The sequence below is a fragment of the Tinamus guttatus genome, unplaced genomic scaffold (genome assembly GCF_059628265.1).
Source record: "Tinamus guttatus ecotype Peru unplaced genomic scaffold, ASM5962826v1 Tinamus_guttatus_pri_ptg000272l, whole genome shotgun sequence".
NCBI lineage: Eukaryota > Metazoa > Chordata > Aves > Tinamiformes > Tinamidae > Tinamus > Tinamus guttatus.
Genome location: NW_028288806.1, coordinates 184,327 through 207,433, shown reverse-complemented (window position 1 = coordinate 207,433; position 23,107 = coordinate 184,327). Strand labels below are relative to the sequence as shown.

The following is a 23,107-nucleotide window of genomic DNA, read 5'->3' as shown; positions in this document are numbered from 1 at the left end:
GGCGCGAAGGGGTGGTGTGTTTTGCTGCCCGTTATGTCCTGCTTCTACCGGGCTCTGCGGCGTGCGTGCCGAGCGCGGGCGGCGGGGCCGCGCGTGCGGGAGGAGGACGTGGAGCGGTGGGGGCTCGCAGGTCAGTGCGTGTGCCCGGCCGCTGCGCGAGGCCTGCTGGGCCCCTGCGGGGCGCCCGGGCCCCTGCTGGGCGCCCGTTTCTCGCGGGGAGCCGCAGGTGCGGCTCGTTCAGCGGGGCTCGCTTCTTGGCCCCGGAGAGGCGGCTGCTGTGCCTGGCCCGCGGCTGCACCGCGGGGGCGGATCGTTAGTGATACCGCGAAGTTTAACCGCGAGCATAAAGACTAAGTAATAATCCCCTGAAGTTATCTTTTTCTGCGGAAACAAAAACAGAATGTGTACCACCTGATAAGCCTTTTTTTTTTCTTTCCCTCAGGGAGTGCAGCCTGAGAGAGGTTTTCCATTTGTTTCCCTAACATGTTTTTTTGTGGCAGGATGTTAATAATAATAAATCCGATTGATTTGTTTTGTGTTTGCTTTGATGTGTTTGTCAATAAGGATTGTTCTGCAATGGTGGTAGCTACAGTTGTTGATGCTTACGGGGGTGTATCCCACATTCAGTATGGGAAATCTGGAAAATGTTGTTTAGAAATACTTATTACTGTACAGTAGATTCTTGCAGAGAAACACTTGCAGACCGTTAGCTTAGCTCTTAGGTATTTTAAAAAGTGGTCTGAACTGTAAACCCAGCTGTGTTGTAGGAATGCAGAGCAGCAGCTTCAATATCCTTGGACAGACCCTTATAATGACTTAGTGCTTTTTTGCGTATACGCTCGGATGTGGTTTGGTGTAATGAATTCCAGTAACACCGCTGCCCTGCTGGAGAGGACTGAGACAATTTAAATTGTGCTGCAAGTGCGTGGTTTTCCTGCAGGACTGTTGGCTGGTATGGGTGGGTCTGGTATGAGCGAAACCCGGTTTCAAGGTGAAGCCATCTATAGAGTGTATAGGATGACTACCTAAATGTAACAAATTGCTTTTACTCACAGGTATTAAGCTTCGCCCCTATCAAATAGAAGGCGTAAACTGGCTGGTTCAGTGCTATGAAGTCCAGCATGGCTGCATCCTGGGTGATGAGATGGGTCTAGGAAAAACTTGTCAGGTGCGTTGGTTTGTTTTCTTCTGAAAAATCAGTTTTGCTCTTGTTTGTTTGTTTGTTTGACCAGTGTTTCAGCAAGATAGGGGAAAAAAAAATCTTAATGATTGATCAGTTAAGCAACAAACCTTACTCAAAAGAAAACCTTGTTTCTTTCATTCCTTGTCACTTAATCCAAAAGGGTCTCAGAGTTTTGTCTTTTTTTTTTTTTTTTTTAAGTCAATTATTATTTAAAAGCCTTTTTTATGTTGAGTTTTTAGATGGACTATAGTTTTGTTGGAGAATGATTTTTGTATCTTCAATAACTAATCATTTTTAAAAGTGATGTATGGTAGTTCTTTTTCATGACTGTGGAAGAAAGGGCTTTGGAGAGGGGACTCCTGATGTCAGGGTCACAGTTTTTGAATCTAAACTTTTTTGTCGTTTATTCTGGTTCTCATCTGGTATCTTTTCCAGTTCCACTTTATGTTAGAGAACCTGTACAAATCTCAGGAGGACAAAATTTATGTTGTTTTGTGCTATTGGATTGAGCCCTTTTTGTGTCACTAAAAAAGTGTCTTTTCTTTGCCTTCTAGACTATTTCTCTACTTGCTTATTTAGCCCAAAAGCTAATGAACGAAGAGATGTTTCTGATACTTTGTCCTCTGTCTGTTCTGAGCAACTGGAAGGAAGAACTGGAGAGGTGAGTTTCAGTAGTTGCACAGACCATCGTGTTCTTGCCCAGCAAGATTCTCTTCTCTTCTGAAAATTCTCTTCAAATATAGTCAGTCCTACCTCTTTCTTCCTTTGAAAAGAAAAAGGTGGAAAGGGAAGCTACCAGAACAATAAATCAATGCAAACACTTGCAGTTAATGCACAGTCTCTACTATATTGTGATATACATGGTTTCATCCAAATTCATCCATATTATAATTATATGAATCTGACTTTCAGTACTAATGCCCACCGCTAGTTCCTTGCTTTTAATTGTTTTGGTTTATAACTCTTCATGCTCAGTCTCTCTTAGGCATGTCTTCTGAAGACAGCCAGGAATCTATGAGGAGAAAAGTAAGACCCAAGTTTAATGGTGCATTTCTTTGCATGCTAACAGACGCATGCAAAATATTGTTACATCCATGCATGCAACCCATCTTCACTGGGGTGCAGCGACTGTGCTGATGGCACACTCACTATGCAAAGTGGTTTTTTTTACTTTCTCTCTTTTTTTTTTTTCTTATTTAGATCTGGAGCTCTTACCAATCCTTTTAAGAGGAAGGGCAGGAAGTTACAGATTAGAACAGGTGACTTTCTCTTTGGTTATAGGATGATGCTGTCTGTCAAAACTTGAAGTTGTTCAGTTTAAACCCTTAAGTGAAAATACCTGATTTGGGTAAAGTTACAGATGGAATGCTAGGGGGAAAGTGCATCAATTAGTGTTACAGATCAGCAGTGAATAGCTGTCCAAGAGGAACATTAGGCAGCAACAGTGATGGAATTAGGTGAGGAAGTATTTTATGATCCCAACTCTTCTTTCAGTGAACTGTTTTTATCTGCTTCTTGTCTATGATGATAGATTTTTGAGGCCCTGACTTGGAACTGTTTGCTGCAGACATCATCACCCTTTATTTTAACTCTATTTGGACCTTTTGTTGTTGTCAGCTAGGGAAAGTATGTGTTCAGCACTCTACTTCTCATCAGCTTTTTCAGTTCAGAATAGCAGACATACTGTGAGATTGGTTTACAGTCACCTGTCTTGGACTATGAAAGCTAGGAGAAAGCAGCATATACAGGACTTGTTCAGACCAGAACAAGCAAATGAGGTGCCAACCTGAGACACAAATCAATCAGGAAGGGGTTAGATTCAAGAGCTGACATCCAGCCGCATCTCACAGGAGGGTAAGGTGCTTGAATAGGAGATTTTAATTCGGCCTTGTTTCTGAGCTGTGCGCTAACTAGATTTAATAATGGGGTCCAAGGTCTTAAACTCACAAAACACTCAGCTTGGTATTGGTGTTTTTTCTCTTTATTTCTTATGGCAACAGGTTTGCCCCAGGTCTATCTTTTGTGACATATGTAGGCAACAAGGAGGAACGAGCCAAGCTGCAGGGAAACCTGAAGGGACGGCCTCATTTCCGTGTGCTCTTAACAACATATGAGGTATGTACATGATATCTGTTACTTGAGAAGGTGGCTCCATTTCCTGGGCTCCCTAAGACCATATGTTTGTAGTAGCATGTCCATTAAAGCAGGGACTTTTTTACTGTTAGCAAAATCTCATATTTTCTTTTTTCTAACAGAGCCATCTAATTCAAACACTTTTCTTGTTCGGTTGTATTGTTTTAGTGCCTTCAGGCAGTTAAGGATTGCAGGAAGAGAGTTCTTTGTAGTTTCTTCTTCTCTCCCCTTTTTAAAAATCCATTTTTCCTCTCGTTTCTCATTCATCTGTGCTGTCTAGCTCACGCTGTGTGCCTCTGTACGTATCTCTGACCTTCCTCAGTGATTTTCTTCACTGTAACCTAACTTACCCACTCATTTAACTTTCTGCAATTTTTTGTCACTTTTTTCCTAGTTCAACTTTTTTTTTTCCTCCTTCTGATTTCCTTGTCCTTTTACTTTCTCTTCAGAATTTTTACTGTCTTGTTCCTCTGGGAGCTGTGTGACCTGGGTTGACCTCTCAGATAATCTTTGTCTTTACTGTAATAAACAGAGGCGCTCACACTGAGGCAAGCCTGAGAAAATGGTCAGCTGTGTCAAGATACTCACTTTGCCAATATTTTCATTGTCTCTCTCAAGCTTTTGATTGTAAAAGTCTGTGATTTTCAAAGAAATTTTCCTGAGCAGCTTGGTGGTTCTACTTTGAATCTGAAGCTGGGCAAACAACATGAGCGCTTTAGGATATTACCAGTTCATTGCAATAGCTCAGGTTAATCCACTGAAGCCTCTGTTTGCTTTGGGTCAGTACGAGTGTGATGTTGAAGGTGTGTGATTTTTTTTTTTTTTTTTTTTCTTCTTACCAAGTGGAAAAAAAAGGATGCGGAAAAAAGAGGTGAAGAGACTTTGGTGTCTGCCCCCTAAATCACTGTGGTGGTATTTCAGCTTTTGCTGCTGGTGCTTTGCCAGAGAAAAGTTAAAATGTGAAACTACAACAGCTTGTGATTACAATAGCTGTCATGTTACTTTCGTTAGATTGTGCGTCATTCCACTCTGCCCCATTTCACCATACCTTGCAGTAGACAGAAAGACACTGTGTTTCTTAACTGATGTATTAACTTAAGTCATAAGTCTGATTCATTTTCTTTGGTTACAGGTTTGCCTGAAAGATGCAGCATTTCTAAAAGGGTAAGTCTGGTTTTATTTATTTTTTTTTTCAAGTTAATTCTGTGGGGTCTCAGCAGTTTCCTCAGTGTGTATTCATATGTGTCTGATATCCTAGGCTTCATGGATGCTTTTCGTTGTAAGTTAGAACTTTGTCTTATAAAAAATTCTCAATGAAAGTTTATAATGTCAGTGTCTTTAATGTGTGTGAACTCAAGGACAGTTTTTGTGCCAGCCAACTAAAAATAAAGTGGTACATAGTGGCTTATAGCAGTACCTTAAATACCAATCCAGGAGAAAGAAGTGCTCTTCTAAAGCTTCAGATTTTAGAGATATTAGGTACAAAATCTGCTGAGCTGGACCTGCTGTATCGTGGTCATATGCTAATACCATATCCTACAGTTCATTGCCTCTTGCTCTCAATCAGAACTGAGGAGGGTTTAGGGAGCATGCAGAATTTTCCAGAACTGCCAGTGCTTTCTATTAGGCATAATGTGAGAAGTGCTCAGGGCAGCTGCTGCTCATGAATGATTCAAGATCTTTGCAGAAAGTGAAGTCCAGTAGCAGCCGCTGACACAAGCTTAGACCTCTCAGTTCACTACCAGCCCTTCTGCGTTTTGGCAGAGCACCTGTTCTTGGGCCATTGCTGCAAATAGGAGGTTTTGCTAGATGAACACATTCTTGTGGAAGCCAGGCCTTGAGCCTGTAATGTTAAAGCTGAGCCCAGGCAGGCAGTTCTTACAGCAGCAAAGCATGTCTTGTGGTGCATTTTGGGCATGGTAGGCTGAACAATCAGGATATAGGGAGATCAAAACAAGTTCTGGTATCATAGGAATTTCAGCTCCAATGCGATTTCCTAGATCTAAGGGTAGCACATACCTCAGTGATTCTCAGTCATGGGATTCCCTCTTTGTTATTTCTTCTGAAAAAGGTGGCTGCTAATCGTTTGTACCTTGCCCTGTATGGGTCTTAAAGCACTTTAAAGGTAGCTCATAGTTAGATTAGCCCACCCTCTAGATGGAGATGACCCCCTCCTACCACCCTCCATAAGCAGTGCAACAAAACTGAGATGTGGCAAGGTTTTCTGTTGTTGTTAGCACGAACAGTTTCACAAGTTTCACATCAGCTATCTTCTCTTCTCCTATTTTCCGTGCCAAAACCTGCCCCTTTGTCTACTTAACAGTCTGAAAAGTCAGGGTTATCACTTGCTATTTGTTTGAGGAGGATACAAAAGATATCCTCCAATGGTGGACTCTGATGGCTTTTTATGACTCCTGCAGAAGCAGGGGGCAGGGTCTGCCTGGCCCAGCAGAGCAGGAGATGCACTGCTCTCTGCTCACCAAAGAGCTGAAAAATGAGTTGAACAAGAGTCCTGCTCTCACGTAATGCAAGAGAGATCAGACTCTGCTCTGCATCTGAGCTTCTGTCTGTATGTCTTCTGCAGTTCAGCTGCAGAGTCTGCAAAATAACAATGAAATTTGACTGTCCTGGCAATGAAAAACCACTCTTAAATAGCAAAGACTGAAATCAAGGGAGGAGAAAGAGCACTGGGAAGAAAATAGTTCCCTGTGTTTCCAGGCTTCTACTCCACCAGGAAGAGTTGTGTGGGTAAGAAAAGTAGTGTCACATTTTACCTTCCCTGCCTGTCTGTAAGCCAGAATTGACTATGTGGAAATTGAAACCCCAGTGATAAGTGCACACACCCAGAGGGAAAGCTGAAAAGATCTGGGGGTTGTGTTAAATCTCGTGGATCTGCCAGGTCAGCAGTGATTCTGGAGCATAGGGAGCAAGACACCTGCATATGGCTGTATCAAACCCAGAATGAGTCAGAACTCCTGTTTTGCGTGAGTTGCAAAAGATTTGTAGTGGCTCGGCCATTATAGCTGCAGGGTGTTGTACAGGCGCCAGGGCCAACTTTCATGGGCCTTCCTTCAAAATATAGGCTTCCTTGGATGTTTGACTGACCTGGGCTTATGTCATTTTTCCCCACTGCAGTGAGGGTGGAGAAAGAAGTAACGAAGTAAAGTGAATTTACTTAGTTTTGATTTCCAAAAAGCTCTTCCAGGTGTGCGGAAAATCTCGCTGGCAAGAACTGAATGTCCAAAAGGAGACAGAGGAGTCCTAAAACTTTATTCGAATAAAGGGAGAGTCCACCGGGCATATCCCTGTGGGGTCTCTCAAATTGCTGGAGGACACAGCCCCCCCTTTTATCCTAATTTCCCGACCGAGGGACGCCCTCTCCTTTTCCCCATTGGCCAAGGTACTCAGAAGTTACAGCCTTCCCGGTCTGCCTACACCGAACTCCGGCCTCCCGCCATCTGTTCTCACCTGAGGTCACCTGACTCCTTTGTCCCCCTTGCTGAAGAATGTGGGGGAATTGCCCTATTTCCCTCCTTTGTAAAGACCCCCATTTCGTTGCTCTCGTTGCAGATGGCTCTTTTTGTCCCACTCGGCTCATGGCTCCACTCAGTCTCCCCTCCCCTTGTCCTGCTCTTCAGCCAAACTGTGGAGAAACCCCCTTATTGATGAATACAGAAACTTGAGCATTCCGCTCACAGGCTACCCTTGAGGAGCAGTATTGGCCAGTGCTTGGAAATTTTTCTTTTCCCTCATGTGGTGTTTGCATTCATGCTATGGTATGGGGCAAGCTCGGGTTCAGGCAGGTAGAGTCATGGATTGTTTCAGTCTTTGCATACTCTTGAGTATGCATGTCAAGAGTGAATTATCTGCACCTGACTTAAAATGCTGTTTTGTGTTTGTTCACAGTTTTAAGTGGGCTGCCTTGGTTGTAGATGAAGCCCATAGACTGAAAAACCAGAGCTCTCTGCTTCACAAGACACTTTCTGAGGTAAAAGAACTTGGCCGTCTTTTAATGTCTAGAACTTTTCTCCCTTCAGCATAGGATAAGGATTCACTGTTTATCTTTCTGTGTATTTTTAAGCACTGAGCCATACCCAGTTTCCGTAAGATTTGGTGAATAGATTTCTGTGTTTAGTAGCAGATAAATCAAGGTCCATCTTGTTGGCTTTGCGTGGAGGTGGACAGTACTTGGTGATTCTCTCTTATTCTGGCTCATATTTGTGCTTGACAATTTGAGCAATTTGAGAGAATGAAAAGTGTAAAGAAACCAGGCACAGCACTGAATCACAGCTGTGTGACTGAAGTGTCAGAAATCCCTCTGGCAATAAAACAAGACAATAAAAAGTGACAAGAGAGGACCTACAAAGCAGTGCAGGTGGGGGAACCCTGGCCTCGTTCACAGGAGCTTGAGTCAAGCTATTGACATTATCTTGCTTAATGGAGACACCTGAGTGTATTGAATTTCAGCTTCCCTCATGCTGTTGCTGTGAATGTCTTTGGATAGAAAATACCTCTTGTCATGGCAGTGAAATGTGGGTGTAAGATTTGGGGTGGCACCAGCAACAATGAGCTACGTACCTCTAAAAAAAGCCCTTGACTGTTGCTGCAAATATTATGTTGGCTGGTTTGGGTGGACACTTGAATCTTTCTGCAGGTGTTTATTTCTGTGCCATCTATCATCTTTAAGATGGCCATAGGAGTGGCATGGGTAGAGTTGTATATTAAGTGACTTTTCATTCCAGATACTTTCACTTGATTATTTTATTTTGCTGTTGGTTATTTCAGTTCTCAGTAGGATTCAATCTGCTGCTCACGGGCACTCCAATCCAGAACAGCCTTGAGGAACTGTACTCCTTACTCAGTCTTATTGACCCTGATATCTTTCCTAGAGGACAAGTAAAAGAGTTTGTTGAATATTACCAAGGGGTTGAAAAGGAAAGTGAACCAGGCAAGTAGTAAACAATGTTGTACTTGATTCAGAACTGTCTGTTACTTTGACTAGAAAGCAGGCATGTTGCGTCCTCTTAGTTTGCTTTTTTAAATAGTGATTAGCTATGAATTAAGCCCTTAAAAGTAATGATTAAATTGTCTTAAGAGTTAAGTACTCTAGGTTTGCAGCTGTGGCTTTTTTTTCTGTTTGTAAAATTAGACTCAAATCAGTTCAGTAGTTTTGAAATTGTATTTTAAAATGATAATGAAGCTGTTGTATAAATTCCTTATGTTCAATTCAATAACCTCCTCCTTTTTCTTGCCTCTGCATAGCCAAAGAATTGCACAATCTTCTGCAGCCATTTTTGCTTCGAAGAGTGAAGTCTGAGGTGGCGGCAGACCTGCCAAAGAAGGTGGAAGTGGTTCTGTATCATGGAATGTCAGCTCTCCAGAGGAAGTACTACAAGGCCATTTTGATGAAAGATCTAGGTAACAAGGGGCTTTGAACCCCATAAATTATTTTTAAACCAAAATGAATTCCATTTGTAAATCCATGTTCAACTGGCATGAAGAAGATACTTGGGCTTGCAAATATGCACCAAAAGAACATGCCAAATTCAGTGCTGTGCACTGCTTAATTAGTGGTTTTAGCTTGTGATAAAATTAGAAGCAAGTGGATCTAAAAGCAAGCTGTTACAGGGACTGGGAGGGGTCAGTTTTAGAATTCTGCTTTGGGCCAGTTTGTAACTCAGAATGTTCACCCTGGGTAAGCCTGTATCTGTCTCATGTTTTTTGTAATCAGACAAAAAGGTTGTACCAGAAATTTATAAAATGTGGATTTCTAACAATTTTCCAACAGCAGTGCAGATATATAGCAAATTGAAACCCACTAGTGGTACCTTTGAGCTTCTTAGGAAACTTCCAGACCATATAGGCACAGACTGCCTTGGCACTTATACAGACTAACTATAACAAAGTACCCTGACGTATAAGAGATGAAGTATTTGCATCTCCTGGAATTCTTCCTCTTCTGTGCATGCATACCATATGGTTTGCCAGTGCTTACCTTTTTGCAGGGGTGGTAGAACTGTAGGGCATAGAGACCATTTGTTCTGCTAGTATGAATGTCTGGTGCATCAAGGAGCCAATTTAAGATCTATAAATCACTATTAGAAAACTGTTATTTTGCTGGGTCTCCAGAGGCTAAGTGTTTGCCAAGGCAGAGTAATTCTCATCAGTGCCTTATTTCTAAACACTTGCTGAAAGAAAAAAAAAGTGAGAAAATCTGTTTTGTCAGTGAAAGTGGGTGTATTAGGCTTGAGACTGGAAATTCAAATGCAAGTTATGTGTAGATACTCCATGCCAGTGTTAAAGCACCAACATGCCCAGTCACATCTACTTGTCGAGTTTGGACTTTTCTGCCCAGTTCTTTTACCATGCCACTCTGTTCCAGATGCATTTGAAAGTGAAACAGGAAGCAAAATTACACTTCAGAATGTCTTAGTTCAGCTTCGGAAATGTGTTGCCCACCCATATCTTTTCAATGGTAAGAAACTTTTTTTTTAATGGGAATAAATCAGTTTTGAGATGCACCCAACAGGTTTCTACAAATGCTTGACAGTGTAATGCTTGGAAGAAATAAGTTAAATAATGTTATACTTGAATTGAAACCAGCTCTGAGTTTGTGACCAGTTCCAATGTATGTCAGCTCACTAATGATGAGGAATAAAGAGGGCTACATGAAGCTGGAAAACTTCCTTTAACTCTCTAATTGCTTCCATGTCAGCATGTTTTCTCACACCTAAACAGTGAAATCACAATGCTTTGTGAAATACTGAGGTGTTCTTGAGAGAGAGAGAGAGAAGGACCGTTATTTTTCAAGCAAGCATCCTGGGTGTATTGGTCTGCTTGGCAGTAAATGGTCAGTGCAGGCATACTGAGGTTACCCATGAAGTTCATTCTTGTGTAATATTAGGGCTACCTCTGAGAATCTTTTTTGTTCCAGGTGTTGAGCCAGAGCCCTTTGAGATTGGAGACCATATTGTTGAAGCCAGTGGCAAGCTGTACTTGTTGGATAAACTCCTTTCCTTCTTGTATGCTGGGTATGTTGTTTTGGGGTGAGGAAGACTGAGTGGAGGTAGTATAAGGACGAAAGGTAGATGAGGAAGAGGAGCTACCTTGTTAACCACAGCTTGTGCGGGTGTTTGCCACAATGTGAACACTGCCCTAATTAATGCATGTTATTGACTATCCTAAAGAAGTCATTTCAGTATAAGGGGCTGCATTAGAGATAGTAGATCAACCTCAAGTATTTAGAGCTTTGGCAGCTTCAGAGCATGTAGCCCAAGGAGTTGGATATTTCTCTCTGGATCTTAGGCGAAGCAAATCGCCTTCCTGTGCAGTTTCTGCAACAGTGCCTCCTGCAAGATAGAAATTCTTCCTCCTCTCTTAACTGGGCTGCTATTTCCTTCTTCAAGGACAGAGTTTCTTGTCTGCTGTGGCCAGAGGGCTTTTTCTTCCTGCTGCACAACACCCTGAGTGGTTGCCTCTCTCCCTTGGATATTTCTGCCACCTGTACAGACCTTTGCAGTTTCTAGACTTCAAAATACCTGTGTTCTGCTCAACAGTGAAGCCTTGTTTAAACACACTGTAAAACAGTCTGAGGGCTAGAGCAGAGCCTGGAAGGGGAGGAGAGTTGATCTCTTGCTTGAGCTCTGTGTACAAGAGTGTGTGATCTTTGTGGGTCATTTGCTGGAGGGGGAAATGCTCTTCTGACCAGAGATGCTGAAATTTTCCCATTTTCCCAGCAGCTAAGATATTTTGTGCTGTGCGGTTTGAGGACAGTCCGGTGTGTCAGGTTACATAAGGGAGACCTCGTGGTCCACAGTTGAAACTGAAGAGTGTAGGCTTTTTAAACAGGATCTACTGGATCCTCACTAGTGCATGCCCAGTCAGCATTGTGCCTCAGCTCTGTGTGACTCTGGAGATGATGATAGCAGATCACGATGGCTGATCCCATCTTGATGTGGGGCTCAGTGTGCCGCGAGGGAATGAGCAATGACTGTGTGAGACTTACTGTGCAGAAGTGGTGAGGTCTTGCTGTGAAACACAACCTTGTTAAGCTTTCAATAACCTCCCTACTGCTCTCTGAAATGCTATCACAATATGTTGAAATCTCACTTTCTTCTTCCAGTGGCCATCGTGTCCTGCTCTTCTCTCAGATGACTCAACTGCTTGATATCCTGCAAGACTACATGGACTACAGAGGTACGCTCTGCACGCTTTGGCAGCTGAGGGCTTCTCTTAATGATATCTGTCATATGGTCTTCCTCGGTCTTTGGCTGATCTGCCCAGGATGACAAAGGGACTGTGATTGGGGTTTATTGCTTTTAGTAATTAGAAACTGTGTTGTTGCAGTTGAGATGTGAGGCTGTGATTTGGAAGGTCTTGAGTTCAGCTGTTTGCTGTGCCTGAAATAAATTTGTACTTCAGTGTTGTTCTTCAAAGTAGCTTTGGCATTGGTTCTTTTGAGAGTGGGCCTTAACAGATGGCAGGGTAGTGATATTTCATTAGAGACTATGGACCTGAGTTGTGAAGCTTTCTGGGTCTGGGTCAGTGGTCGTAAGAATAAATCCAAGTTTGTTGTGTGAGAGCAAAGAGCCCTTCTGGTTTCAGAAATCTTTTATCAGGTTATCTGGAGAGCCTAAGCTAGTTTCCACTGACCAGATATGTAGTGCAATAACATTTGAACATTTGTGCTGACTGAGAAGAACCTTCTGCTGCAGGGATGTGTTCTCATCTTTTTCCAGCAGATATCAATTGAAGTAATTGCACTGAAGGCATTAGGCTTGCTCCAGACCCAGACTGTCCAGGGTAACATGCAAATTGGGCCACATTCATACCAGGATTTTTTTTTTTCCAATTCAAACAGTTTATACAGTGGGCATCAAGAATGTCTGCAAGCGCAGATTGGATCAGGCCATTTTTGGCAAGGTTACTGAAGTGTTTTGGGGACATTTTCTTTTGTTTCAGTCTACATGGCTTCATGTCTACTTGGGATTCCCATGAAAGAGGCTTTTGTTATGTTTTGGACAAGTAATGCAGAATTAAGCCAAATGCAAGACCATGTCTCATGCTGCTTGCTTGCAGGAAAGCACGTAAAGCCTGCATGAAGAAGACCCAATGGTTGACCTCTTAAGTGAGGCCAAGAGCCAACACTGCATAGTCTGAAATGGGACTATGTGCTAACGTTCTCTGAACTTTCCCATTTTATTTTTAAGCAGTAAATTAAAAGCCAAGAGTCTCTTCCTCAGACTTGGCTAAACTACTCTTTGATGACAGGGAGTCTGGAAGTGTGGGTCACCGCTTCAGGTTATACTAGGTTTAATTGGGAAAGAAGGGAGGAGTTGAGAGCAATAAAATGAGAATCAGGGCAGAAGGATTTGGTGTAAGGAGATTCAGGAGGGGGAGCTGTGGAGAAGGACATGAGAGCATAGACAGATTTTCAGAAACATACGCTGCTTGTTTGAAAAGGCTACAGCTACGAGCGTCTGGATGGATCTGTTAGGGGTGAAGAGAGACACCTTGCCATAAAGAACTTTGGTCAACAGCCCATCTTTATCTTCCTGCTGAGCACCAGAGCAGGTAAGTCAAGAAAGGAAGAGACAAACAACCCATATTCTGCTTCTGCTGATTTAAGGGTGTTCTAAATCCTGCAGACCCTGTTTCCACATGTGGGATTTTAGAGAGAAACGAGACATCCTAAATTTGGGATCCTCTCAGCTAGGACATCTGGTTTCTGTGCTTTCTTTTCAGCAGTTGGTGCCAAGACACTTCATATTGCAACTGCTTTAGTGTTTGGGTTTTTTTTTTTTTTTTTTTTTTTTTTAACCAAGCCCTGTAATGCCTGTCCCTGTGCCAGGTTAAGCTTAAAAAAAAATCTCGTTTCTGCAAGCAGCAGATTTTAGACAGGAACTGCATCCCTTTAAGCTAGTGGGATTGCTTCTTTAGTTTCCTGAACACAGGCATGCTCTCTAGCTGGCAAACAGGCTCAAGTGAAAGCCTTTCTCTGTTCCGAGGCTGCAGAGAACCCCGTGGGACTGCTGGTTGTGCTTCTGTTCCCTTCTGTCCCGCCCTAGGCTTCTCAGGCAGGATCCGTGTGCTCTACAGTTGCAAACCTCCCCATCCTTTTGCAGAAACAAGCACAGAGCCAGGCTTATGCCTTTCTCCAGAGGAAGGACTAGCACTGTTTAATCTCAAATGTTAAAGTTGAACTAATTCTTCTTCCTTTGGACTTCTGGACAGACTTTCCTGGAGGAGACTGGCTCCAATGACATTGCACTGCATTAAAAGAAACAGGCTGGGGACTGAAGAGAAGTGCCTAATGTGTGTCTCTTGCCACCATGCCTGAAGTCTCTGTGCCCATGCTACCCAAAACCAGTGTTGCTCTCCTGCATATTGCTAGTTTGATCAAGACATCTTGTACCCAGCTGAGAATGGGTATAATGACAGTATTTTCATTCCTGTTCTGTTACAGGGATGGATTTTTCAGGTGAATGACTGCTTCCGCTTGCAGAGATTTTGATTTTTGAGAAGTGCTTGGCACCATGAGCTGGAAGAGAGGCAGTGCAGTAGGCTCCCCCCTTTTTAACTGTGTTATGTACTCACAATGGTGTATATTTAAAAATATATATTGTATGTGTTTTTTTTCTTTTATTCCATGACAGCCTAGTCTCTCTAATCTCAAAAACTTTAAGTAATAAAAATACCTAGGCTCTAAATCTTGTCCAGTTAGACCCCATGTTTTCCACTGTTCTGGTAGTATATCTATCAGTAGCTTCCATGCTGCCAAGCCATTCATAACTTGGGCAGTCCTTTGTAGCCTCAGCAAACCATCCCTTGCCAGCTGAAGAGTGTGTCTGTGTTCATCAGTTCTGATAAACAGTCCCCTTTGCATCATTTTTTCCTGCACGCTGTCTTTTCTGTACTCCAGTGCCAGTACAGCTCAGTTTTGGACTGCTGTAGAAAGCTGGAAGCATGGAGGGGTACAGATATGAAAGTTTTATGTAGTATTTTAGGATCTTATGAGACCGATTTGGGCTTGGGAAGTAGATAGAATTTGATGTAGTCGATCAGATCAGACAGAACCTTGCACAGCATTAATTCTCTAGGTGACCTTTTTTTTTTCAGGTGGAGTTGGCATGAACCTGACAGCAGCAGATACAGTTATTTTTACTGATAGTGACTTTAACCCACAAAATGACCTGCAAGCGATAGCAAGAGCTCACCGGATTGGCCAGCACAAGTAAGAAACCTTGGTATTTCTAGTTTGGTTGTCGACCCTTTGGAACCCTTTGAAAAGGTTATCTTACCTTAGTTTGCTTTTGCCTTTGTCCATACCAAAGGATTGGATGGTGGGTTAGTGCCTGACGCAAGGAAGGAGTTTTAGTGCACCCCATGCAGAGTTTAAGAAAATTGTCGTTATTTTTCTTTTTAAGGCCTGTAAAAATTATCCGTTTGATTGGGCGAGATACAGTTGAAGAAATAATCTACCGACGAGCTGCTTCCAAGCTCCGCCTAACAAATGCCATCGTAGAAGGAGGCCAGTTTGCTCTGGGAGTGCCCAAGCCTCAGGGAGGAGCAGAGTTACAGGTGAAATATGGCTGTGCCCTCAGTTTGACTCCAATAGACTCTAGAAATGTCCCGCCTACATGTAGGTCTGACTTAGACCTATTCAACACGTCTTTTGGGAGGAGATGTGCATTATGGATATGATTGCATGTGTCTTAAGAACCAAAATAACATCCCAGGTCCAGACAAGGTCTGGAATTTGAAGAGACAGGTATTACAATGTTGAGGTTCATCCACTGATAAGAAGGGTGTGTTTTCTGGGAGAGAAAAAAACATACACCTCTTTTGTGTACTTTTAATTATGGTGAGTCTAAAATGGAAGCTGACTTGTTGTTTTTTAGGAACTTATCTGCCTCTCTTGCTTCTTCGTCGCAAGCAGAGCTTGCAGTAGGTGTTCTGCCAACTTTCACGTACTAGTCTGGCCAACTTTATGTTGATCTCTTGGTAAATATAATTTCTTAGGAATTGAGGCATAATAATGTAATTCTGACCTGAAAGTTGAGGTTTCTGCTAAAAGTTTGGTGTTGTAAATCTCAAGCAAAGTGAAAGATAGAGGATATGCTGTGTGCAGTTAAACCTAGGGGTGGGTTGGAAGTTGTATATCTTTCCTCCCCCTAGCCAGCATGCTTCTCCACATTGGTGATTTCCATGGGGAGGTGGAACTGAGCCCATAAGAAATTCCATGTTGATATTCTTCTCTGCATGGGTTTTTGTGGGATTTAAGCCTTTGTTTTAAAGGAGCAGGAGGAGAAAGGAAGCCAGGCATTTCTGGCTATGAAGAAAACTGCTTGAATGCAGTTAATGCAGTGCTCTCATGTCATAGAGCTAATGGAGAAAAATGACGATTTAGATCTGGATGAGTACTGCTCATAGAGTAGATCCAGATTTAGATCTGGATGAGTGTTGCTGAGGGAGATCTGTCACAGCAGTCTTTCCCATCAAAAGTCCGGAGAACTAAGTTTGTGAGACAGTAAATGTTTTGACAGGTAACATTAAAGATTAGATAGCTTCCCTTGCGCATCCTTTGCATTTAGGCCTGAGAAGCTCAAGAAACTGTGATCGAGTTAGGAGCTGTTAATACCGGACTTTCTCCTCTCTTTGTTAAAGCTGAGTGAAATCCTGAAATTTGGCTTGGATAAATTGCTCTCATCAGAGGGAAGTACTATCCAGGATGTGGAGCTAGAAGGCATCCTTGGAGAAACAAAAGGAGGGATGTGGGTAATGGATGTTGTGCTACCACGTGAAGACGAGACTGAAGAGGAGCATATAGAGAGTAAGTTAAGAATCTAAATATCTAACAAAATGCCTGACACTTGGATGCCAGTAGAAAATGCTTCCCAGACAGGCATTTTTAAGCAGCAAGAAGTAAAGTGGACTTGTAATATAACAAGTGACTTGGATTTTTTGTGGCTTATTCACAAGTTTAGTTGATGAATCTTTATTGTTCTTTTTCCTCTTGTTTATCTACCTGTAAAATAATGGTTACAATATGTTCCTCATGAGCTGGCTGGGGTGCAGAATTCCTTAATGTGCACCAAATACTTTGATGAGATGCCTGAGGGGCAGAATTCTTTAACGTGCACCAAATATTTTGAGAGCTCAGGTGAAAATTGTGAGAAATAGGGAGTCAATCTGCAACTGCTGTTATCTCTTAACAGAGAACTGTTAAGATAGAACTACAGTTTTCGATACAGTAGTAACTTAGGGAAAAGCTATATAGCAGATGTTCTGTATTTGTCTCCAAACAAAAGATTATTAACCATGAAAATTACCTGTTAAAGTGATCTTAAAGAATTCTAGTATGTGAGATAAGAAGCACAGAGCGATGAAATCTAAGCAACAGCAGCTCTACTCTGTCTTCAATACTCCACCTTCCAATCCAAATGTCACACTATTATGTAGTTTTGTATTGTATTGTGTTGTATTGTGTATTTTGTATTGTGTATATTTGTATTGTATTGTGTATTTTGTATTTTGTATTTGTAGTATTTGTATTGTATGAGAGTAAATTCAAAGAATATTTTTTCCCATCCAGAGTCATGGTAAGAAAGGCTGAATTAACATCTTGAATAACTGATGGGACTTGACTATAGATCTTTGACTGAAACGGAAATATGGCCTTGCAGGATAGGTATTGTATGTCCTGCCAGCAACAAGTAATTCTTTGCTAGCAATTAGCAAAAAGTGGTATTTTCTGATGATAATTTAAAATAGAACAGAGGTGTCATGCTGCGTAATAGCTGTTGGGAAAATAGGTGACCTGATGAGCAGCGACTCTGTATTTCCAGAGTTCTGTGCTTTTATTTTTGTTTGGGAGCTCAAAACAAAAGGTATGCTATCCGTTTACAAGAGTAGCTCTGGAAATGCATAGTAAAGCTAAAGAGCTTGACTGCTGGCAGAGGTGAAGTTACCAAAGATACCAAAGAGAGTGGGCATAGAGCCACATCTTAAAGCATTTTACTGACTGAAGCAAGCAAGAGTTCTTTGTCAATATAAATGCCTTAACCAAAAAGATTTTGTCTGAGACATGTTTTGATTCTCTTGTCTCAACAGGGTGCTGATGCTGGCTGTACAAAAAAAAACTATGAGTATAAACGTGACCTTTTTATACAGGATACAGCAGTGTCACAAAGAAGTCTGTCTTTTTTTTTTTTCCTCTCTTCCTCTTTTGTATAATTTCACTATGTTTTGGGTGTTCACTGTTTTCAGTTTTTATTTACACTTTTAAATTATTTTTTTAAAGATCACATGTACCTATATGAAGGTAAAGATTATTCAAAAGAACCCAGCAGAGAAGACAAAGAAGCCTTTGATCAGCTTTTGGATCATCAGAAAGCCTTGATTGAAGAGACCAAAAGGGAAGGGAGAGCTCTCCGGAACAAAGCAAATGTAAGACAAAATGAGTGGGCATACGATGCTCTTAATTTCTTGTGGAAAGTGAGGCTGTTTGCCTTGTTTGCATACAACTTGTGGAAGATGATGTTAAAAGACGTTCGTACAAATTTAATGAATTTAGCTCATTCAATGAGTTTGGATGATCCAGCAGTTCTGATAACAGATCAGATGTTTAATGTGGGGACAGTAACTTAAACTTAGTTCACAAAAGCAAATATTTTGTGACGTTTATTATTTGATGGCAAATACCTGAGTAGATAGATGAATGGCAAAGATGCACGTGGTGTTGGGGAAGGTGGGCACCAGACATCTGTTTGAGATGAACAGTTTGCTTCTTTCTCCAGGTCCTTCTTACAGGTCTCCGTGAACCGTCATCCAGGAGGAAGCACTCCCTGAGCACAGAGGAGCTGGAAGCTAGGAGGAAGAAGCGTCAGGAAGCAGCAGCAAAGAGAGCAAGGCTCATGGAGGAAAAGAGGAGAGCAAAAGCAGAAGCAGAACACAAGAAAAAGTATGGCTTGTACTGTGCCTGCTGCTTATCAGCTGGTGTCTCTTAACACTGTGCTCTGGAACTGTGTATCTGACTGACAAAAACAAGCCATGCCCTGAGGCCAATGGGGCTGGAAAGGAGGAGGGAAAGCGAAGGTGATAAAATGGCTAGAGGCTGTGTTTGTGAGTGTGTGCTCGAACCCCAGAATATCAGGATGTCGAGTGGGAGGAATGTCTTGAGCTCCTAGCAAGATGCCTGCCTTCATGTCTCATTGAATTCATAGAGATTGGCATGAACAAGAACCCTATGACTAAATGTCCACCCAACTTTTATGAAAAGCTTTACCTCAAACTGTTGGCCTCTGTGTTGGTCTTACATCTGTGACTCTCTTTCTCCTTGCTTCTTAATTTGTCTTTAGTTCCTTTCTAAATAACTCCTTCCCCTTACCATATACTCACACTTTCTGTGTCTTCAGTCAGCTTTTCACACCAGCTCATGCTGTTAATAGCATGGACAGTAACTGGTAGTGTTGGACCCTGTTCAAAATAAGGCAGGAGAGCAAACAATGCAGGTCTGAATCTGGAGTTTGAGATCTGTAACTCACGACCCCATCTCCTGTGTCTCACTGGAATGATTTAAAACACAAGGTGTCCCTTTCATTTTCACAGATCCTCATCTTTTTCTCGTTTCAGGATGGCCTGGTGGGAGGCAAATCATTACACGTCTGCTTGCCTCCCTTCAGAGGAGAGTGATTCTGAAGAAGAGTCCGAGGAGGAGGACGATGCAGGGCTAGATGTGGATTTAGATTACAGAGATCCAGACCTGGATTGTATCAAATATGTCATGGGAGATGTCACTCGCCCCACAGCAGAAGAGGAGGATGTCATTATTGTCCACTGCCTAGGTGGGACTCAAAACAACAGGCACATTGTTGGGTGGGGAAAGGGGCTGAATTATTCGTTCTAGCTCAATACCTTCTAATTCTCCTCCCCCCAGGCTGAGATACATTGGGCCTGAGTGCAGTATGCCCTTGAGTAGTGCAGAGGCAACACATACTTCTAGAGGAGTATCTCTGAAGGTGCATTTGTGCCTTTAAGTTGCATGTGTCTGTGGTCAACAAGTGCCCCCTTCCTGCATAAGCTGTACACACTGAACTGCAATACTGAAAAACAGCTCCCTTTTTTTAATTAAAAAAAATGCAAGTTTGTTTCTTCCAGTAGCTCAGGTTCATCCTCTAAGATGGTCCTCTGAGTGCTATTCAGCCTCTGTTCATCTATGGTTCCTATATCTAGTTTTGATACTCATTCATCATATTTGACTGGAGGAGGCATCTTGCCTGCAGTGGTCTTCAGCCTCAGTCTTTAGGAATCTAACTTGTTGTTTCACTCTAGATGACTCTGGCCGCTGGGGAAGGGGCGGTTTATTTACAGCTCTGGAAGCTCGTTCTGATCGGCCAAGGAAAATATATGAGATGGCAGGAAAGATGAAAGGTAAGAGATTAAAACATGACCTTAGGCCACGATACTTGAAAGAGCTTCAATCCTATTGATGTTGCAGTGGTGAGGTATCTGAATACCTTCATGATGATGGTTTTTCTTCTTTCTCTAGGTATTTATATCCTTAGCTCTGAAAGTAAAAATACAGAGTGTGCTCTAACTTAACTTGTTAAGAGTGTGAGAATCCTGCATGGAGGCTCATCACTCTTATCCATTCTGCAAGTCATTAAGAAAAACCTTTGTCCATTTTTCACAGGATGTTTTTTTGTTATATAAGACAGAGCCCCTGCATCTTCTGACAAAGTCCTTTTAAGAAGGATGAAAACCACCTCAGGCAGTATCCAACTGGATCTTTGGTTCCCCCTTACACTGATTTTCTCCTGAGCATGTTAAGAAATTTGAGCTAACGTAAACAGCTGATGAAGAACACATATTTTGCTGTAGATGTGTGGATGCATCTATCAGTTTTCTGGTGGAGTTTTTTTCTTTTACTTGTTTCAAAATCTCTCTTTCCATTTGTGGCCTCAAGACGGTTTGTCTGAAGGAAAGGTTTATAGGGAAGGAAAGCAGGATGGGGACACAAAGAGATGGTGGTGTCTTTTTTCCCTCAACAGTGAAAATGACTGGTTGACTCCACTGAAATTATTATGAGTGAATAAGGACAGCCGAGAATTCAGAACATAAGAGTGCAATCACCACTATGCTGATTCACTACTGACTTTGCAGGGCTGATTTTTTTGTTTGTTTGTTTTGTTCTTGTTTTCTGAACAGACTTGGAGCTAGGAGGAACACTGTTATTCCCCATTGATGACAAAAAATCCAGGAAAAAAGGACAAGACTTGGTGAGAATGATAAGGATTTATTTTTAGATACTTTGCCCAGTTGTTTCTGAAGCTGTATGAAATGAACATTGTTGTCTTCCCTATGATATAAATGCTGAATATGACATAAGAGGAGAGCTTTTCTAGCTTGCATAATGCATTTTTAGCAGCTATCACTGTCTCCTAGCATTGTAGATAGAGATTTTTTTTTTTCCTCTTCCTTTCCTCCTTAGCTGGCTTTGATTGTAGCTCAGCACCGGGATCGGTCCAACAACTTGTCTGGCATTAAGCTACTTGCTTTGGAAAAGGGCCTAAAGAAGATTTATTTAGCAGCCAAGAGGAGGAATGGTAAGTGGTTGTGCAGCAGAATAGTGAATCCTATACTTACGTATATGACTCTAGCTAAAGATTGATAATTTCCATGTTTCCTTAATTGTTTTTCCTGAAGTGAAATAAGAGTAAGGTCTCTGTGGCAAATAGCATGTTGTGTTCCCAAATATTTCTTCTGTTCTTGTTGGGTGGCTTGACTCCTTATCCAAGTTGTTTTCTGTAAGTGTTTCATGTCCTAAAGAGTGCGTGCTGTCCCTTCCCTTTCAGCAAGCGTGCATCTTCCACGTATTGGATACGCAACAAAAGGTTTCAACTGGTATGGTACTGAGCGGCTCATCCGAAAGCATCTGTCAGCACGGGGTATCCCCACTCTTATGTATCCTTCTGAAATATGTCTCCTTGGTTCAAAATTTAACACCGAAGTGGTCTTATAAAGGTCTTGGTGGATGCAAAGAAAGGGAAAGGACAGTTGCCAGAGTATGACAGTCCAGTCAAACTCAATTTCTTTGCTCTCGTTCAAGCATTTCTTACACTGAGGGCTAAGCATCTTAAGTGATAATGATACTGCCTTGCAGTTCGGTATGTCTGTGAGAATTTGTTTGGCCTACACTCTAATTTTATGTTGACAGCCATCAACTTTACCTGTCAGTTCAAGTCTGTGAAGGAGATGACTGAAATTTCAGAATAACAAGTATCTTAGAAAGTATTAAAATGAATCATATGGGAGGGGGGCAAAATACTCCAGTGTTCTAAGCAAGTGATAACCTGCTTCCCTGGCTGAACATGATGGAGTTGGTGTTGGTACAGACTTGCAGTTGCTTTCACCTCCCAGGAAAGGAAATGAACATCTATAAGGAGGCTCTGTTTCCTCACTTCTCAAGGAAGAAAAGCATTCGCTAAATAGTTCCACTGCCAGCAGTGCTCTAAGACTGAAAAGCAGAAACGAAGTGGTGAACAGCGCCTTCTGCCTGCCTCCTTGTTTGAGGCTGTTAGCAGAGACATTGTCTGGCATTCTGCAGCATTTCCTTGACACTTGTTATTAGATACTACTTCCCTCGGAATAAAGTTTCTTCCTCTGCTTCACAGCAATCTTCAGCTACAGCGGCAGTCTCAAAGCCATGAAGACAGAAGTTAATTGAGACGCATGTGCAAAAAGTCACAGATCTTTTTAACATCATGCAGGCATCTACTTTAGAAACATGGCATCTGCAGCTACTCTTTGTTTCTATATCTGTCTGCCTTTATTGTTCAAAACATTTATAGACTATCAGTACGTTTAAAGTGGAACTGGACATCTTCAGAGTTCAAAGAGCCTTTGGATGAGGATGTTGACTCAACCCTGAATCTGTTTTAAAGATGGAAAATTAAACTTTCACTGATGGTCAGTTGTTATATTTTCCAGGGCCAGGCTATTATTGCCAGGGCTTAAACCACATTATTTTGACTTCTATTACTATTTTCTGTCCTTCAGATTTCAACCTGTGTCACAGCATTCCTTTTTTTTCAGATAGCTTTTTAGTAGTTTCTTGGGACTGTGTATACATGCACATGTAAATGTGTCTGGTGCAGTCCTTTCCACCATGAGGCAGCATGACACCCACACAGTATAAGCAGTTCTAGCTCCCCAGAAATCAAACTTACTTATATGTGTTCAGATATAAAGTTTAGACGCATAAACATGTGCGCTCACACTCCAGCACTATCCTTCTGATCAGAAGTCTTGGCAAAGGCGTGCAAGGATGCCAGTGTTTGAGGTGGCTTTGCAAGTGAACACTGTTGCTCCACTTAAAACTGCTTTTTCATTACATAGTTCTTCAGCTGTAGCAGCTGTTGGGCAAAGGCAGTTCCTTGTTGCTGACCAAAAAGCTGCATGAAAAGTACCATGAGCTGTTACGTCTATGTAAAGAATGCAGTGCTCAGGCAGCTGGCTTTGGTGCAACAGAATTTTCCTGCAGGTTACGATGTTGGCAATGTTACCTTTGGTAGATAGGGTACAGTCAGGTAGTATTAGCTCTCCTAATAGGTGTTTCAAGCAGCAAGAGAGAGAGACCGAGCTGTGAAATTCATTAATAAGTTCAGCTTCCCAAAGGAAATTATCCCACAAGCAATGAAAAGTATGTTTGTAAATATCTTAAATGCCCACACACGTCTCATTTGCTGAACTTACAGTGTCTCTGTAGCACCATCTGGTTCCTTAAAAATA

At 42.0% G+C, this 23,107-nt stretch overlaps 1 protein-coding gene across 1 annotated transcript; it reads left to right on the top strand.

Annotated features, from left to right (window-relative positions):
- The first annotated feature begins 17 nt into the window (after positions 1-17).
- CHD1L (chromodomain helicase DNA binding protein 1 like) lies at positions 18-22,339 on the top strand. The gene is made up of 23 exons (XM_088527278.1): positions 18-130; positions 1,056-1,168; positions 1,738-1,844; positions 3,184-3,298; positions 4,449-4,480; positions 7,223-7,304; positions 8,102-8,264; positions 8,579-8,734; positions 9,699-9,791; positions 10,251-10,347; positions 11,439-11,512; positions 12,779-12,889; positions 14,435-14,549; positions 14,743-14,896; positions 15,983-16,148; positions 17,619-17,764; positions 18,115-18,278; positions 18,950-19,161; positions 19,649-19,747; positions 20,525-20,595; positions 20,808-20,922; positions 21,172-21,280; positions 21,948-22,339. Exons 1-23 carry the CDS (start codon positions 34-36, stop codon positions 22,024-22,026), a joined length of 2,670 nt encoding a protein of 889 aa, XP_088383404.1. The 5' UTR covers positions 18-33; the 3' UTR covers positions 22,027-22,339.
- Positions 22,340-23,107: the final 768 nt, after the last annotated feature.

Bases quoted from the DNA above. Each gene is read 5' to 3' on its own strand.
- CHD1L (XM_088527278.1), top strand. From the start codon at position 34: ATGTCCTGCTTCTACCGGGCTCTGCGGCGTGCGTGCCGAGCGCGGGCG. The intron at 9,792-10,250 runs GTAAGAAACTTT...TTTTTGTTCCAG, and splicing joins CCACCCATATCTTTTCAATG to GTGTTGAGCCAGAGCCCTTT. The intron at 11,513-12,778 runs GTACGCTCTGCA...TTGTTTGAAAAG, and splicing joins AGACTACATGGACTACAGAG to GCTACAGCTACGAGCGTCTG.